Source organism: Centrocercus urophasianus, unplaced genomic scaffold (assembly GCF_019232065.1).
Source record: "Centrocercus urophasianus isolate 14NV4802_14NV808 unplaced genomic scaffold, USGS_Curo_1.0 seq_2, whole genome shotgun sequence".
NCBI lineage: Eukaryota > Metazoa > Chordata > Aves > Galliformes > Phasianidae > Centrocercus > Centrocercus urophasianus.
The window spans coordinates 16,597,284-16,616,019 of record NW_024884755.1 but is presented as its reverse complement, the minus strand read 5'-3'; the positions used below and the strand labels follow the sequence as shown (position 1 = coordinate 16,616,019).

Here is an 18,736-nt window from a genome sequence, read left to right as displayed (position 1 = left end):
AGTTACCATGCTGTATGGTAACAGCTATGGTTATTTGCTGAGCCTGTTGCCCACGCTTCTCCCACGGATGCATGGAGGCCGAGTACCATATTTCCCATCTTCCATATTTGCCCACACTGACAATCATCCTGCAATCACTGCAACTCTTTGATGACCTCTGACACCTCAGCTAACAGATCCTTATGTGGATCCTGATACTTACTAAAAAAACACACAACCTTTAAGTGTTTTTTGGAATGAAGCTTTGTTTTACATTCTTAACAGTAAGACATAATGATGACCCAGCAGCAGCGACTGAACAGTTACGGAATTTTGCTGTCCTACTTTTGCATTTTTCAACTTTCTGCTATTTGTATGCGGTTCATTTAATTGTAGCCTAACAGCATGCATTAGGGATGAGGCATCGTTGCCTTGATGTGAAATTTCCCACCTCTTGTAATGCTGTGATGCAAGGAGATCTCCTTTCAATTCAGCCTTTGTACTCTCAAGAATAGACCACGCCTTATCTGAACTGAACCAGCTCCCGCCTACTCAAGTATCCCTTGAAAAGGAACTTTCATATCACCTAATCCTGAACAGCCTACCTTTACAGTTGGAAAACCTTGTTGTGTTCGGTCTTTCACTGAGCCTCGGCTGCCTTCAGTCAGATAACGAGCCCTGTGCTGGGTTTCCGGCTGCACCACTATCTTCAGCTCCTTCCCCTCACTTTTGGTTGGATACTGACCACACAACATTGGGGTCTTCTTCCCTCCAGCTCCTTTCTGGCTCTCCGACGCTCTGAGAAGTCAAAGCAGACCGTTAAAAAGATGTTAAAAGCAGCTCCAAAAGATCACAGAAAAGCTATAAAGGTAAGATGTGTACATTAATGGACGGAGGATTCGTAGTTGAGAGATTTCTCCTTCTGACAGAGAAGGAAACCTGCAGGATGAAGAGCAATGGTGCTTCCCTGCCTCTTCCATCCAGTGCAAATAGGAACTGCTTTTTCAAAGAGTAAACATAAAGGAAGGGAAAAGCAATTAGCATTAAACTATATTAACAAATAGGCTTATAACCTGCTGTTTTCATAGTACTTGATACAGCCTATTATTACTGGAATAAGCCATTTAACTTCTGTTAAAAATATGCATAGGTACACACACACACTAAATGGATTTAAGGTTAAATGATACTTGAAATAGGAAAACAGCCTCATGCCTGTCTCCTCCCGACCTTGTATATCCATGCAAACTCAAATGCTAGTTTCTGTTACAACACCTTGATAAATTTATGTTTAAAACAAATTAGTTGTAGTAAAAGGCTCCAACGTAATGGCACAAATTGTAAAGCTGCAGTATATGCAAAAGAGTGTTTCTTTGCAGGTGTGCATGTTAAGATGTACCGTATTGGCTGAGATCAGTTCCATAATTAAAACCTGAATGAAGAAGCCCTCCAAAGCATAACTTTTTGGGATCCAATTCTTTGTTCACTTTAAAGCATAAGGAAAGGTAACTATTGATTTTACATAGAGGAGGTTTTTATAATTATCAAGTCCAATAAACCTATCGAACATTAACAAATGTAAATGCGCCAGAGCAAATGGGACAGAACAGAAAAAGAGCTCAATGAGGATATGCAGAATGCAATTCTGTCATTATTTTTTCTTTAAACTACCAGAAAGGCATTTTTAAGTGCTAACCAATCGGAAGAAAGCAGAACCTTGTTTAAGTCAGAAACCAGAACCTTGTTTCAATGAACAACGTACAAGTAACTTAACAAGGACTTTTTTTCTGAGGGAGAAGGGTGAGAGAAACGCCTTCTCTTCAACAGTACTGAGAGCTTTGCTGCTGTCTTCACCCACTGTTTGAGCTTGCCATGGACCTGACTCCAAAGCAGCCTGTAGTGCTCTCTTCCCAGCTGCTGGGTGACTTATGCTAACGAACATCACAGCTTTCCTACAGCTGGTGCACAATGAGGCCTCGCACTGAGCACAGCTCCTGCAGCAGGACCTCCTGTGTGTGCAGGGAGGGACGGGCTCTGTCCCCTGAGCCCCTGCAGCCCTCACTGCCACGCTGCAACTTCCACTAAACTTCCAAAGGTCTGCAATGCACGTCACAGAGCGCTAAGTGCACCTCGGGGAGCTGCTAGGTTTGTGCTGGGCCTGAACCTCACTTTTTCTGTTCCTGAGGTTAACTGTGCTCGAGGCAGGGTCCCAGACCTACTGCTCCTTCTTCCTCAGCTGCCTCGACCCCATCAGGCCTCACAGCAGGCAGCCACAGCCGGAGGGAAGGAGGCCTGCGTGGCAGCATCCTTCTGCCATGAGTCCTGCGCACAGCTAGAGGCAAGTCAGGCTGCTGGGAAATGCTGTGTGAAAACAGTCCTTACTGTAGGAACATAAAAGGGACAAAGTGTCTTCAGTGTAGTGTATACAAAAGTTGTGGTACGCTGAGAACGCTGTAGTTAACAGCACTGTGCTCTTTGCTTTTGTACAAGCCAGGATAAATAGTAATTGAATTCAAGCTTGTTAGATTATCATTTATCTGTACTTCCTGTCAGGACATTGCTCCAACGCACAGTCATTAAAAGGAATACATTTAGTAACTGTCACTCAATGTCTTTTTTCTCATTCAGAACTTCAAATTACACAGCTGAAGTTCAGCTCCCATAGGGGATGTGAAAAGGAGCACAAAGGGTGCTGCCTTGGCCTCCGCCTGGACCCGCTTCACTGCAGTGAATGCAGCACACAGATTGCTTATGCTGACCTTGTTGCACTTCAGAATTCCAGGTAAATAAATTAATGCAGAAGACTGTACAGAGAATTTTGAAGGGAAGAGTCAGAGAGGCAGCCATTAAAATGAAATTCACTTTTGATATCAAAAATACAAGGTTCTACCAGTGTGACATTGACTCATTGGCAACTCCAGCACATCATCAGGTTTTCCTGGAAGCACTTTGCTCTTAAAACCAAGTTACCTTCGTTGTCAGCATACTAACATTTCACACCTTGCAGCATTTACATGAAGGGATGCTGCCTAAAAATTACTTGGCAAGTCTTCCCTCAAGAAGCTTTAAGAGAGAATTATTTTCAGTAAGATTAGATGATGAACATGGAAGTAATTTTAAAGATTTCACCAGAATTTCTCAGTGCTCTTACTTGTCAAATTATCAGGATATATCATTTACACATCCTTTTAATTTAGTTGACTTATAATACTAGTAGCCATGCATAGACAAGTAGTAAAAATAATATTTCACACACACACACCTTTATTCATTAGCTTAATTGTTACCAGACAATGTCTCCTCAAAGCTAGCACTTCTTTTCTAAAATACAAATGGCAAAACCCATGATTCTATTAAAACAGATTTCAGGAGTTAACGTTTGTCTGGTCCTGCACTTGCATCATGGTTGTTCCAAGTGAAGACCTGAAAGTGAAAGCGAGACCAAGCATGACTGAAATCTGAGAGTCTTTGTGCTAAATCACTCTTAACTTATCTATTTTCAAAAGGCTTTCAGAAATTCTAAGAGTTTCCATAGGAATAAATTCTTTTTTCTACATCTGAAAGGCAAACTGAAGTCTCTTTTGAGACAAACTCTATTTCCACTTCACGAATCAGCAAATGTTCTTTCCTGGCTTTTTTCTTCAGGCCCAACGTAAATGACCTTCTTTGGCTGAACCCCATCAGGATGGAAAGTTTTACAGAAAGTTTTAAGAGCCACTTCTGTGACCTACATTTGTCATGCTAAAGCTGCATTCTCTAACTACAGAATTAACTTTCTCAGTATCGTAGCTATTACTTATTGAGAAGCTCTTGTTTAAAAGGACAGCTCTGTTACATAAGATTTTTGCTTGTTTAATCTAGCCTGTATGAGGCACTGAAGATTTATGCTTGTCCAACCCCTTGTTCACAGGATACTGATGCAAGTACTGAAATGCTCACTGCTTAGCCCCTAACGTTTTAGGGAATACTATACTCTTGTGATGCTTTGGATTGAAATCTCACATATTGTTCCTGAGTTTACCACGTCTCCTCTTTTTGCCACGAGTCACACAGCTTTTGCCTCCTGATAGTTTCTTCCCTTTGTAACTGACTGAATGACCTCCTTTGTGCTCGGTGGCAGCAGCTTCCTTGTTCCAAGTAACCACGCTAATTTGCTTCCTAGGTTCTAGCAAGAACTAATGTTTTATTTCGTTATGATTTTCAGTTGCCAAAATAAGAGATGCTGAGCAGCATGAGACAAGCTTAAAGCATTTGTCACAGACACCGAAATGATCTCTGCACAGCTGCTGTGCCAAAGGTTTGAGGGGAGCAGCGGGTGACAGCAGCAGCTCCTGGTTACCGGCTGGCTCCTGTGCCCAATGATGCCCCCAGCGCAGGAAGGAGCAGCAGCACACTCTGGAGAGTTTCTCAGACTCACTTTCTCACAGTGAAATTTTAAGTATGGAACTGCAGTGACCCTGGGAATACAGACTCCAGGCTCTTTCCCTTTGGAATATGAGAAGATCATAATCTTTCCCATCAGTCAAACTTTAATATTCACCATGACTGTGATGAACATTAGAACATACTGCAAGCACACACATATGAACAGAAACAAAATAAATAATTCCTCCCCAAAAAAACAAAAGAAAATAATCAAATCTTTCCACCCGACCATCTTAAGAGTACTAAAAAAAGCCACAAGATAAAAATATATATATATATAATCAACACACTAAGCTGATGGATATTTCTTCTTTAAGCAACTACTGAAATGCATTTAATGAACAGTGTGAAGTGGGAGAGATGAGAGACCACCACCCAGGCGTGCCCACATACAGACACACACATGCACACAACCCAGAAGCACAGAGAGAAACAGGATTAGAGATTTATTTCTGAAAAATCAAATACAGAAGTGAATTCACAAGTAAAAAAAATTGAGTTCACCATAGAATCTTAACATTTTAATTAAAAAAGGCTATGCTAATTCAAATGATGAGAAGTCTTTACAAGCCATTCACTTCTATCACTCTCTCTCTTTGAAAATAGAGAAAGAGACGAACAAGAAGGTAAAGTGCACAGGCTGAAATCCTCACATAAAATACTGCAGAAGCAGTAATGTTTAGGGTGCGTCCGGTCCACTTCTGCCTTTGTTTTTACACACAATAACATTTTCATGGTCATTTTATAAATGGGATTGTGCAAACTTTTAGGAATCTTGCGTAAACAACAATACAGACGAGTGCATCAGTGCTCCTCCAATTGTTGTGACAAACTTTAGCTTTACCTTTATTTAAAGATTGTTAATCTTTAATGTTTAAACAGCTAAAGTCTAGTGAGACTTTATCACGGGCTAGGATGCCAAAGGGAATGGCAGAGAAGGGAAGGAATTTATGTGAGAACCTGAGTAGAAGGTTGATGGGAAGGGAGTTTTATTAGTTTGGTTTTGCATATGGTGATAGAACTTTAAAAAAAAAATGCAGATACCAACCCATTTCCTGCTTTTGAGTTGCCTTTGCTGTCCGTGCTGAGCTGAGAAAGGACATAGTGAGGCGCTTTGGCACTGTCGGCATCAAATATATCCATGTTGGACTCTTCGCAATCTCGGCGTTTGATCCCTGGCCTCTGCTTTGGATTTCGTTTGCGTGATTTACGTGGCACCTCAGTGTTATCATTGTAGGAACTGGTACTCATGTTACTGAAGTTGGAGGGTGAATCCTCCATCCACATACTGCAGCTCTGTTCTGATTCCAATCCACACCCCTCATCCTGGCAGGACATCCGACTGTTGTCCAGCAAGTCCTCAGGTGGTGGCGAGATGTACAGCACTGTGTGTCTCTTCGGCGTTGACTGCTGCTGCTGGACCGTGTTACTGGTTAACTGCTTTTCACTTACCCCTCGGTTACTTACCCCCACGGCTGAGGAGCAGCTCTCCACTTGCATAGCCTTGCTGTCGGTGACTGAGGTAGAGTAAATGGTAGGACTGGAAGAGGTGGTAAAGGAGCTGCAAGCACCGCCCATGGAGGAAGAGGAAGGAGCTGAAGAAGCATCTGCGGTGTACAATTCAGAAGTAAATACAAGACACATGGTTCTGCGTGTGTGCTGGCTATAGCAGTCCCATTGAAGCAAAGTGATTTATGAACGGATTTCTTTCCCCCAACAAATATTTGGAATTTGGTAAGCTTTGGACTGTAAGCGTTCAAAGCGGTGAAGCCTCGCCAATACGGTACTTTGGAAATGTCCAAATCAGACTTAACGCATTGTGCCGCAGTCGACTTCTCTTAAAACTTACAGTTAATTCAGAAAAAATGGCTGCAAGTAAACAGAGCTTTCATTGCCTCAGCTGGACTGATTATTTGTGTATAAGCCATTTCATCTAAAATAATGGAAGCCCCAATGCAAAATGCTTATAATCCACATTCGATGCCAATTAAACCATTTATCAATGGATTTTATTTTATTTTTTGAAAAAGACGGGACTGTGCTTAGCCACAAAATATTAAAATAAGTTTCTAACCTATGAAGCAGAGAACTACAGGTCATTTTTAATGCAGACACTCCCTGCTTCAGAGGCAAATCCTGGAATAAAAATATGAGAAAATAAATGAGAAAAGAGCTGCTGATTATTCCATCATAAATGAGAAATAAAATATAAAATCAACTGAGTTGGTAGGCAAAATGGAACTGGTATCAGTCGCTATGACAGCTGTTCATTTTGCAGGTTCAAAGCAGGGATGAGAGATCTGGACTGCTGACATATTGACTTAAGACAATGTGAAATTTCTGTAGTTTGACTCCTTCAGTCTCAAGTCCCGCATTAGACTTCTATCAGACTTCATTAGGTGAATTCCCTAAGCATACAGAGACAGCTTGGGAGAGTCCTCCAACAAATCCACGTTAAGCAGGGCACTTTAAGCAGCATGATCGTGACTCCTCCGGATGCCCCACAAATGGAGCAGTTGTAGAAATACGAAGGGCAGCAAATAGATCAGAACAGAACCCTGAAGGTGTCTGGAGAGCAGTGCAATCATTTCCACTGAAGAACGTTAATGGGCAGATCAGCTGAGAATGCAAGCTGACATGTTTGAGAGGAGGCAGCAGGAAGGACACAGGTACTGATTTCAGCCAGCTGTAGCTCACTAAGGAACAACTGGATTTTTTATCCAGATTTTAAGTCCCTAGGGAGGAGATGCTGTTTTCTTTATTTCTGCCCTGCTAACTACACCTCACACAGTGAACACAGACTTTAGGAATAATCTAATTTTGCAATCAGTTGTTGATAAGACAGTGCGTTTGGTCAGCGAGGTTTGCTGCAGTACAGGCGATGCCTGTTACGATGAGGGACATCAGACTTTTTCTCGAGACTTTTTTTAAATCCAAATTATTTCTGAAAAGGCTTAAACGTAATTGAACTATTTTATCCAGGGTAAGCCATTTAAGAGTAGCATAAAAATTACATTCAACTACAATATATACTTCATTAGCAGAAGTCAGAAAATCTTCCTACAGTCTCCTTGTTATTTACATGGGTCATCCATGATTGATGAGGAAGGCTTTTTAAAAAGGCATTGGTTTCTTACAGCTTCTCTGTGCTAAATAAAATTGAAAGTAAATCAAAGGTATTTCACATTGGAGTCAAGTGAAATGCAGTGGTTGTTACAGAGCACAACAAATCAATTCTGCTTTTATTCACACAGGGAGTCCCTTCCTCAAATCTCCCAGAGAAGCAGGAGCGGATGAATGATACCAGTTCCATTTCCCAGTTTGTTCTTTGGCAAATATAGCGGCTGAAATTGGAGAATTCAGTCACTTTGAACTGCATTCCAATTTAAAGGCAAATTTATCCTTTATATATCATGCATTAATGCAATGCTTTTTTTCAAAAACATTTATAGGATTGGCAAGAACTATTAAATCCAGATATTAATTTCAGTGACAATATTTAGAAGCTGATTTGCAGCCACTTTGAGTTGAGATTGTTGCTATTTGTGATGCTTCCTTTGTTTTGTTAAAATAGAATTAGTTTCTATTCATCCTTTATGCACTCAAGGAAACAGAAATACGTGCTGTGTTTGCAAACAGAATACGTGGAGCGCAGCGATGCTGGGCCGGGCTGCTGAACAGCAGCATCTCCCCTATGTAAAAAATGGCTTCTGCTCTTTTCAAACAGCTGAAGCTGAGCACAGCGCGTGTTACGATGCAGCGTACGCAGAGCTCAGGCTTTCCTGCCCCTCACAAAGACTTTGACAAATGCTTTCGGAAACGTGGTTTGATTTCCAGGTGCTGCTGTGCGGAGCCAGGAATTGGACTCTGTTCCTCGTGGGTCCCTTCCAACTCAGGACATTCCATGGTTCCACGGATTAAATAATTACGAGCACTGAACCAGGCAGCAGGGCTCTAGGATCAAAAGCCTTTTGCTCCTCTATAGGGAGCTTGATACCAAGGATGGCTTTTTTTGCAATAAGTACTGGAGAAGTTCTGGAAGGGCCTTTTTAGAAGGCTTATGGGGACATCTGTCACACTTCACTCACAGCCCTGCATTGCACTGAGCCCCTCACTGTAAATCCAGAAATGCAAGTTGCATTTTCCCTTCAGTTTCTTAAAGAATTTTTTTTTAAATCACTAAACGAAATACTTTTCACTATGAAGCTAAACCGGCTGCTAACACTTTCATTACTTTAGGATGCAGCAGTTAGAAACATTTAAGTTACTACAGTTATTTCTGCCAAGTTCCCAATGCAGTTTCTACTCCATCTTTTTTTCCTAAAGTTAAAAAACATGTATGTGTTTGAGTGCATGTGTTTCGCCCTGAGGAAGGAAGGAAAGAAACAAAATGTCCTTCACACATTGGTTATATTCTCCTCCATGTGTCAGACACATCCCAGTGCACCAATAAAATTACATTATGTACACATAAGCATCGAGATGAAAAATAATGGCAAGAAAACCTCTGTCTTCAGCCATCCATATTCTCAAATGAATGCCACTACCATCCAGAAACATGCACGTGTAAAAGCATGTACAGGCCAGCGCTGTCCCTGCTGTAACAGCTAAAACATGTCAGAAGGAATGACAAATACCGAAGCCAATTAAACAAGCCAGCTATGTTAGAATAGCCAAAATTTAAAATACGTTTGGGGGATGAATTAGTAATTCTATGAACATTTTAAGTTACACAAACTGTGTTCAATTGTCAGTATTTGCTTTTTCTCACAGGCAGGCCTTTAGCCGACTCATTTTCCTTTGAGCCAGTAAACAAATAAATGAGATCAACCAACTAAGAATCCACAAAAGTTACTACAACAAACACAATATTGCATCTTTCACGTGGCTCCCTCTGTTACATTAGTTTATTCTGAAGCCTGTGACTACACATGGTATCTGACACCCACAGGGGGTCTCTTGGTTGAATATGCTACATTCAAAAAACAACTTTTCCTACAGTTTGTGGTCATTCAGTCTCGCCTGGCACTGCTTGGTGAGGTGTGAACATTTTGCACTTCCACTTTTTAAGGAAGGAAGCTTTCCCCAGTATGCAGAGAACAAACAAAATACAACCATCAGGCACTCGGTCTGACAGCTATACCTGGTCAGCGGTCGCTCAGGTGACAGCGGAAACAAACACGCCTTGCCCAGTTCAAGCATTTCTTTTATTTGAGCTTTACTTTCCTTGGACACAGTAGGAAATAGTTACAGGAGGCTCTTTCACTTGCAGTTTAACAGTGCTTGCAATGACAAACATGTAGTTTCAATGAGCATGCACATCTGGAAATTTAAGACTGAGTATAATATTTTAACATATTTTCAAAGTAAGAATTGCTTTCAGAGCAACAACACGGAATAGAAGCCAAGTGCACATTATGGCAAGTACGAGGCCACAGTACTGTAAATGAAACATGCACCAGCTTCACAAGGCTTGGTCTTGAATTAATAGAGTGTGAGAGAGAACTACTGCCACGTTAGAGCAACCTCGAGCACTGCTGGCACGAAACCTCCTGAAGCTACTGACTGCCATCTCCATGCCACGTGAGACAGCTGAAATAAGTAGTCCAGAATTTGTCTTACATGTTTGTTTTTTTTCTCTCAGGTAAAGTGATATCAAACAGTTCAACGGAAGGAGCTTCTGCTTCTGTTTTGGACAGCAGAACTTGTACACCAATCAATAATTCTGAAACATGTAAATGAAAGGCAGAAAGGAATCAAGAGCTAATAAACTGATTAGTGCCAGAGCTCAGAATGCAAGTAAAGACAACCCGTAACTCTGCACTGCTCCCAGAAGGACTAAATTTCAAAGCAATTTGAGTTGTTCCATTTTGCATCTGCTTTCCAGAAAGCCTAAAATAGGGACCTACTGGTCCCAGACATTTACCTTACTTTGGGGAAGCCAACAAAATCATATTCACAACCAAGAGACTGAATAATTCAAGTTCTGTCTGAAATCAAAAAGCAGGCAGTGAAAGAAGGGATGCAACACGCATGTGGCACAAATGCATGCTGCTAAAAATCACAGGCTTGTTAAATATCAGAGAGTAAGGGAACATGTAGCAAAGAGCATCCCCATGAGCAGATCAGCGCAGTCTTTTTCTTTTCCATAACAAGCTATTGTAAAAGAAAATGTATTACCTCCTGAATTGCCAGCTAAGGCAATGGCATGTATTTCTATATCTTATTATCTTGGGAAGTCAAACAAGGCATTCAGCCTTTTAAAAAATGTCTGAAAGGGAGAAAAAATAAAAAAAATCACTTCCTGGCATTAAGGAGACTCGTCTTTGGATAAAAGTCACGTGGAGCCAGAAGCCAACCCTGAAATCCTCGTTCAGCCCAATCTACAGATAGCATCCAATACAAGGGTTACCAAACCTTCCAGAACGAAGTGCCTCAATGACACCTTTTCCTTCCATCATGGCTAGAGTGCAACGCAAATCATTTCTCAGCCTGGAAGTTCCAGAGGAGATATTTGTGTTTCTAGAAGTGTTTCTGCCACCTGTACGTGAACAGCCAGGACCAGCACAGAGCCATTAAAGGACTCACCTTCTTCTAGCCTGCATCCCATGTGATCCACTATTGTATTCCAGGAAACAATTAGGCACAGAAATGAAAACTCCTCACATAGAATGAGGTTAGGGTCACGTATAAGTTTAATGTGCAGAGTATACTCTTTTATTAAATTTGTTAATTCATCTAACATGTCATGTTTTTGTAAGACTTGTTTATTCATAGAACTATCTAACACTGGAGGAAGTGTGAGTCCAAAAACAAGGATACTATGTGCAAAATTTCCAGCATCAACCCTTGTGTTGCCAAAGGCTTTCAGGTAAAAAACAGAACTTGCAAAGTGGCTGCAAACCTGCTTTCGATACCTCACATGCCAAACTTGGGTTTCTACTTTTCTTGTTCTAGTATTACTGATGTAAAGTCAACAACTTTTCCAAAAAGAGTTTAGTTTCAAATCAGTATTAACCCACTATTTAGAAACAAAAACAAAAAAAAAAAAAAAAAAAAGGAAAAAAAAAAGGAAAAAAAGGAAAAAAGAAGAAAAGGAAAGAAAGAAAAGAGACTTATGAAGAAGTCTGAAAACAAGACCGACCTATACCCTGGGTGAGATTGGATGGGTTAAGTGTCTCTGGCACTATTTGTCTTCACTATTGACAGACACTGTCACACAACCCACCACTCGATGCCTGTCTCTGAATGGCGAAGCTAGAATGCAAGTTAAGTGTATTAATAGAGAAAAAAAACTAGCATCCCAGCAAATATAATAAAGCAATCCAATTCACCAGTTATTAAAAAACACTCAGATTCAAGATAAGTAGGTTAATTTAATTTACGTTAAGCCCAACAGTGTAAATTCCCCTTACATTCACATGCTGAACCAAGCAGTGCATTATACTTTGGGTAAATACATCAATCAATCAGCTTTCATTATCAGTGACATCCACCATTACATTCACACTCCAGTTTGGGCATCCCAGCAGCACTGTTGTTAGTGGCTCAGGCCCAGCTCAGCTCCTGCCAGGCAAGGCAGAACTCCAGGCCCTCAGCTGCTCTCCAAGCTCCCCTCAACTCCCTGTGGCCCGAAGACAGGCCTGCACAGCACATCGTGGGTCCCACAAAGCGCCTCTCAAGTTAAGAATCTGCCTCTTTCGTTCTTTAGGTCCACGGTTGGTTTTTTCCCAACAAATCAGGAATTCCTCTTGGCCTTCAGGAAGTCTTCAATGCTCTTACAGCAAGTGCCTGAATTAGAGTACACTGAGGATGTTCTCTTTTTACCTTCTCTGTCTCGGTTATCCATTATTAATTGAGGAACAAGCGATCCTCAAGCCTTTTTTGATGTAAGAACGAGAGCCATTTAATGCAAGAGTTTGTCGTCAAAAATCTCTCAGAATGGTAGAAGCAGTTTGTGTCTGACTGGGCAGCACTGGAAAAGTGGGATTTGTTGGCTGTGTAAGATTCGGGAAAACTGAAAATAAAGCAAATTTAGAAAAAAAGATCTAGAACAAGTCTCCGTGATCCTTTACATGCAGTTATCAGAGAGCTCTGCTCCACGCGGTGTGGCAGACGTGCGCTCAGTGCACTGACCAGCCCACACAGCTACACTGCTGCCACTGAAGTTAGAGAGCACCCAACTGCTTTCCATAAGGCAAGAATCTTCTCCTTTGGCGTCTCCTGGGCACAGACACTCAGCAGTCTGCCCTGAGGGACCCACAGCTCGCAGGGCACAGCTCAAAGCCTCAGTGCTGCCAAGTGAGCGTCCTGTGCTGCTCTGCTACCGCAGCAAAGATGTGTTTATAGAGCACCTGCCTTGGTCTCATCCTGCAAGAAAGAAGTGCTTGCCACAACTGAAAGAAGCACAGCGTGGACAGACATCCCTGAAGGCATCCTCCTGGGGGCTACAGGAAGGCACCTCAGCTGGGAGCGGTGGGAAGGGAAGGGAAAAGCCTACAAAGAAATGGAAGTTTTTACAGACATTGGAGATCAACTACAAAGCAGCAGCTTTCTTTTTCTGATAATTTGTTTACAGCGTGTAGTCATAAGCCCAGTAGTGGCACTGATCTCTTTGAAATTCTTTGAAATTTCTGGCAATTATTTCTGAATCAACAGGAAAAACTGACTACTGACACCAGGAAGGATGACAAAGTGAGAAAACATTTTCAATAAAAATCTAAATTAAGAAGCTCGACTAACTATTCAAAAATAAAACAAATCTTCATTTTGAAGTATTAGAATCTTCAGTTTGGAAATGATGCAAAAAGCCTTATCTTTGCAGGGAAAAATGACCCATATCCTTAGCACTCAGTGTCTGCCCACAGGTAATCCAAATATTTATCTATTTTGCTACAGTAGCATCTGAGAAGCAAAGCTTTATTTTCATAATTAAAATGACCAGAAATGCTTAAAGCAAGATAACAGCTCTTTGATCCAAAAAGCTGAATTAATCCTGTTGGGGACAAGTAGTTTATCCCTTTATTTAAAGAGGAGTATAAGATTGACACAGAAAGGTAAAATTTTGTCATTCCGAACATAAACCTCTAGGATGTAAGCATAAGAAACATGGGAGAAAGAAAAATTCAATAGGTAACAGATAAACTGTATCTAAACATGAAGATACAAAAGAGTTCAGGACACACATCTCAATGGCAAAACAAAAATCCTTTCCTCTTCTTACACCACCACCACTCCTCGTGGGGAATTCAGTTTCAGATGAGAACTCAAACCTGCCACAGTGACACGATGCAGGAAAGAAAACACTGTCCTGAGGAGCAGTACGAAAATACGGAAGGATATATTGGCCTCCGTGGTAAATGCACAGCAGCATAAGAGAGCATCAAGTAGCTGAAGAAGCTCCTTCCGAACTCCATTACAGCAAGGAGCAGATGATAAGAAGATGGAACAGTTTTCTCAACGAGGGCTGTGAAGGTTTGAACATTCCTGTCTCTGGAAATAAAGAATGAATATGCAGTGCTTGTTTAAAGTACACGGCTGGAAATACTTGTGAACCAACCCCAAAAAACAAGAACAAGGAACTGATCTACTAACGAGAAAGACACCTTTGAGGAAGGACTGAAATTAGCAGTTGGTATTTTAAGCATTGAAGCACTTCCTCAGTACATCTTGACCAACAGGAAAAAACTGGTCAACCTCTACAAGCAAGTGAAAAGAATCAAGCATCCCTCCTTACAGCCTGAGCCTAACACTGTGCAGAAGGCATTGGTAAAGCTTCAGCCACGCTTCTTTCATGCAAGACATCTCCAGGCACAGCTTACAGTAACATCTCTCAGCATGACACCTTCATGTACTTCAAGAGTCTGCACAATGATTCATGTTCAATGTATTTATGGTACTGCATACCAGGCAAAATCCTATGCCCTGAACAAAGACACCTGCGATGCAAATAACAAGCCAGAGAATGCTTTATAGGGGTAAACATCAGATCCCTTCTCTCCTTTCTGCTTTCCAGAGGTCTAACAGACTTAGAAGCTTGAGATAGCAGCTAAGGTTGTGAACATAGCAGCTCAAAATCCTAGAGTTCTATTAAATTATACTTGCCTGATCGTTATTGAGAGAGTGGGTAATAGCACTTTTGTCTAGATTAACGAATATCAGATACACATTTATTAACAAGTTAATGAATCCAATCAGCAACATTCCATTTTAGTACTTGTAAAGCTGTTCTGTAAATTGCAAGACAAATTTCAAAATGGAAAAACTAGAAGTCTGTCCCTGAAAGGTCATCGCAGCTAAAACCATCCTGCTCCTCCAAAAAAACCAAGTTGTTCACTGCAGCAACAGATCTACCTCCATCACAATATTTTCATGGAACAAAATCCCCCAGAATAGTGCCTGACAGAAAAGCCTTGAGCAAGCTGAGTTTCAGGCATGTACTACCTTGCTGTGTTTTGAGAAGCAGAGAACAAACTATATTACCTACTACAGGAGTAGTAAAAAACTTTCATCCCATAGGACCGTTCCTGACGGCACAATCCTCTCATTATCAAAAGGACATCTGTGATAGACTTCCACACAGTGTGCTAGCAGAACTTCTTAAAAGAAGGCCTGGTTTGAAAAGAGATAAATGAGAATAACCTACAGCACTATGGAGACTAATCATCATTTCTCTGTCACTTCCAAAAACCAGCGAAGTTTTAGAACAAGTAAGGGCTGACAAAAACGACAACAAAGAGAGGCACTAAGCAGGGAAAGATTTCAGAACAAACAGGTCTATGCTACAAGCCAAAGACATTTCTCCTCCTCATCCTATCATCTGTACAGTGGCAACTACCTGAAAATGCTATTAAGGACATGAAATACACAAACGAGAGCCAATTGTGGTGTTTAACAGTAAATTTTAGACTCATGTTTTCCTGTACAGACAGACATATATAAAGCCCAGGCTGATTTCCTTCTTCTTTCCTGTTAAGAAATTAAAGCCCAGCTAGACTTCTCATTATAACAAGAGGCAGGGCTTGGTAATGCAGTAGTAATTCAAAGACACTATAGCAATCGTAAAGCAATTAGTGAAAGCAGCAGGACCCAATATACCCATGTATGTAGAAACGTGGCACACCTATGGCAAGAGTGCAGCTGAAACACCTGTGCTCGATTCTGCTGAGAAGGATGAGGTTTGGCTGCAGAAGAAACACACAGATAACCCCACCGAAAAGCAAAAGCACTCCTGGGATTCCAAAGGCAGCTGAACGCTGGGCAGTGCACGGCTCCAGGGCAGCTGCAGGCCCCAGCGCTGCCTCAGAGGAGCTGAGCTCAAAGCAGCTTGGAGGAGGAACCAAAGCCAGACAGCACCAGCAGGAATCTGGGGGAGGGGGGAACTGACTCTGATGTGACTGAGGAAAGTGTCAGCTCCCCTTTCTTGCTTCTTCCTTCACCTACAACTTTGGCACACGTGCTTTCTCTGTTCCTAAAATTTGTCCCCAGCTTCAAAGAGGAATGAGACTTGGCATCAGACTTACAGGAATTACCAAGCACCACTCCATCCATGATGCACACGGAGCATTTTCCCCTTCCTCCTGACAGGAGGAGAAGGAGCTAGGGCCGTCCTTTCAGCTCGGTGCTGTGCCTATATTTTGGATCATCGTCCACAGACCCGCCTCCAAGTAAACAGCTATCTAAGATGCACTTATCACAACACGGCAGAGGACAGAAAACCCATTAACACCTTAAAAATATCTGGTAACATTAGGTGGCCAGAATTTTGAGGCTGAGTGTGCGCGGAGGCCTTTAAAGGCAGCAGCCACGCTGCTTTGGGCTGGGGCTTATCTCTGCTCACATGTGCACGCAGCACAACCGGCTGTGGAATTATCCTGGTCATCACAATCATATGTTTAGAAAAGAGCAAGATTCAATTGTTCTTGTCCTCACTGTGGTGGAAAGTGACATAACCAATGAAAACAAAACCAGTCTCTGCTCTGTTTTCTTAATTTTTTTTCCCAGCAACGAGGAGGACTGTAGTTTCTTGTACTTGGTGCTTCCGATCCAAAGCTGAATGGCACTCAGATACTTAACTGTCTCGTCACAGCACTGATGGAAGGCCTCCAGAGCCAGAGCTCAGCAAACAGTGTAAACTACCACAAAGCGACAGCCACCTTTTCTCTCTGCTCCTTCCTCCTCATCTTACTCCTCCCCTCGTGCCACCAAAGGCACTGTGCAGCCCTGGCTCTTGGCTGAAGCAGGTCCCTCAGCAGCACTCGGATGAAAACCTCTTCTGTTGGCAGTGGGATCAGCTCAAAGTCTTTGTGAAACTTCTATACCTCTGACATTGAGAAGTGTTCTTAATTGAATGAGTAAATGTCCTCCTTTCAGTGTTTGCAAATAAATCTCCACAGTATTCTTTGCAGTTTTTCATTGAATAAAATCTTGCTGCAGTTTAACCCCAAGATAGCTAACACGTTCTTGGATTTTTTAGAGGAGCTGGACTGGCTGTTAGCAGACACTAAATACCTGAAGGAAACAGACCTTTAGTTCCATTCACCTCAAGTGTTTAAGATTTCTCTGTTAGATACAGAATTAATTAGCAGTTTGTGTCTGTCTGTGGATTTAGAGTGTAACAGGGTTCGTGGGTTTTTTGTTAAGATCTGTGTCGCTACAGGATTTGGTCGCTGCTGTATCTTTGAACAAAACTGATCTTTAAGTACCTTGATTTTAGAAATATATGCCCAGATTATTTTTGAATAACTGCTACAAAAATAACAAATTCTTTCAAGATAATTAATAAAAGCATATTTTTCTTCAATGCGATTACTGAAGTTCCACTGTGCACAGTTAAATCCACAGGTTCTCTCTGAAGAAGTCTGGCGAAACATGACAGGTGAGCAGTGCTGTAAAGTTTTTCCAACAAGTCTACAATCACTTTAATTTCTCATCAAGATTCCTGTGCCATGCAAATGTGGTAAACGTTATCATATCAATACTTAACGCATATGAACTTGTAGAGAGAAAAAAGACTAAAGCAGCTATCAGAATCCTCATCTTACACACACACATTTTTCCTCAGGTAACTTAAGGCCAAACAGGAAATTGGAACATGACTCTGTAATGGATGTGGGGATCAAATTATGAAAAACAAACAACCAGCCCTCATCCAGTGATGAAATTTATCATTTTCCCCCTTTTTCCTCATTGCACAGATGTTCAGTAATCTATAGTGGTTACTGACAAGAATTCCAGATGCAAACCAGCACTAAGTCTAACCTCACAAATGAGAACTTTGCCCTTAAATGCTGACCTTATTTTTAATGAAGACCAATGACAGAGTCTTTAGATTGAAGTCTAAAACATGGGAGTAGCTAGAGAAGAAAAAGATAAAAAGGTCGTGCCTCATTTTTATGAGCTGACAGTTAGAAAAAGAAGTAACTTATCAGTGCTATAAATGTGCTGTCCTGACTAATATTTCACGTTCTCATGCATTTGGGCATTTTATAATACGTTACACTAGAGAGCTATGTCAGAATGGAGTTTAAATACTAAGCTTCCTCATCAGGCCTCTGAAAAGAAAACACAACCTTTCTTCCTCCCTATAGCCTGAGAACTCCCATGGCCCCAGACAATCTCCATTCCTTTTTTCTTTTTTTTAATCCTCACCAGAATTCATAGTTCTACAGCTGGTCAGCATTTGGACTCAAACAGGTACGAATACCTCTAACGACAGAGTGCATGCCAGGAGCTGAGGGCTGTTCTGAGTAATAGCAGAATAGGAAAATCAATAACATCGCCTATAGATAAATTGTATGTGAAATACAGCAACTACTGACATAGCACACTTCATTATTTAAATCACCTCGTTTGTTAGATTATATTTCCTACGTTTTCACAAAACTTCTCCACAAGCCTTTTACAACCAAAACTTTGCCAGCACTGTTCATGTTGGCCAGAATGTTACAAACCTCAACAAAGCAACAGAATAAATGAGAATGCTTACCAGCAGCAACTACAGCTGGAGGAGGCGAACCTGCCTCACCACCACTTGTTTGGCTCATGGATGCTACAGATGTTTCTCTGGAAGGTGGTAACTGCAGCTCCTTTGGGAGAAGATCATAGACAGATTCTGTTGGACAGAGAAAAGGAAAAAGTTTTAATAAAAAATGTATTCCTGATCAGTAAGAGAGAAGATAATGTATTTGTGTAAGAGATATGAACAATGACTCAACATTTTCAGAACCTCCCTAAGAAGTTACATTAAGTACATAGAGATCTCAGCGTCGCAGAATGAAGTTACTTTGGAAAACAAACCAACCATGGGAACACGAGGACACACATTCTCAAG

The 18,736-nt window shown here is 41.4% G+C and overlaps 1 protein-coding gene across 5 annotated transcripts in view; it reads right to left on the bottom strand.

The window, feature by feature from the left end:
- The window catches only part of NFAT5 (nuclear factor of activated T cells 5), a 42,861-nt gene extending 24,342 nt beyond the window's left edge, over positions 1-18,519 (bottom strand). For 3 of the 5 annotated variants that reach the window (XM_042821292.1, XM_042821293.1, XM_042821294.1), the window contains exons 1-3: positions 18,392-18,519; positions 5,453-6,011; positions 585-777 (exon numbers count right to left, since the gene is read on the bottom strand). In XM_042821292.1, the coding sequence (XP_042677226.1) occupies positions 585-777; positions 5,453-6,011; positions 18,392-18,449 (810 nt within the window). In that variant the 5' untranslated portion in view covers positions 18,450-18,519. Of the gene's footprint in view, positions 1-584; positions 778-3,241; positions 3,417-5,452; positions 6,012-6,478; positions 6,541-18,391 lie in introns of those variants that run through there. The other 2 variants (XM_042821295.1, XM_042821296.1) reach the window with 2 other exon arrangements.
- Between the last annotated feature and the right edge of the window lie 217 nt (positions 18,520-18,736).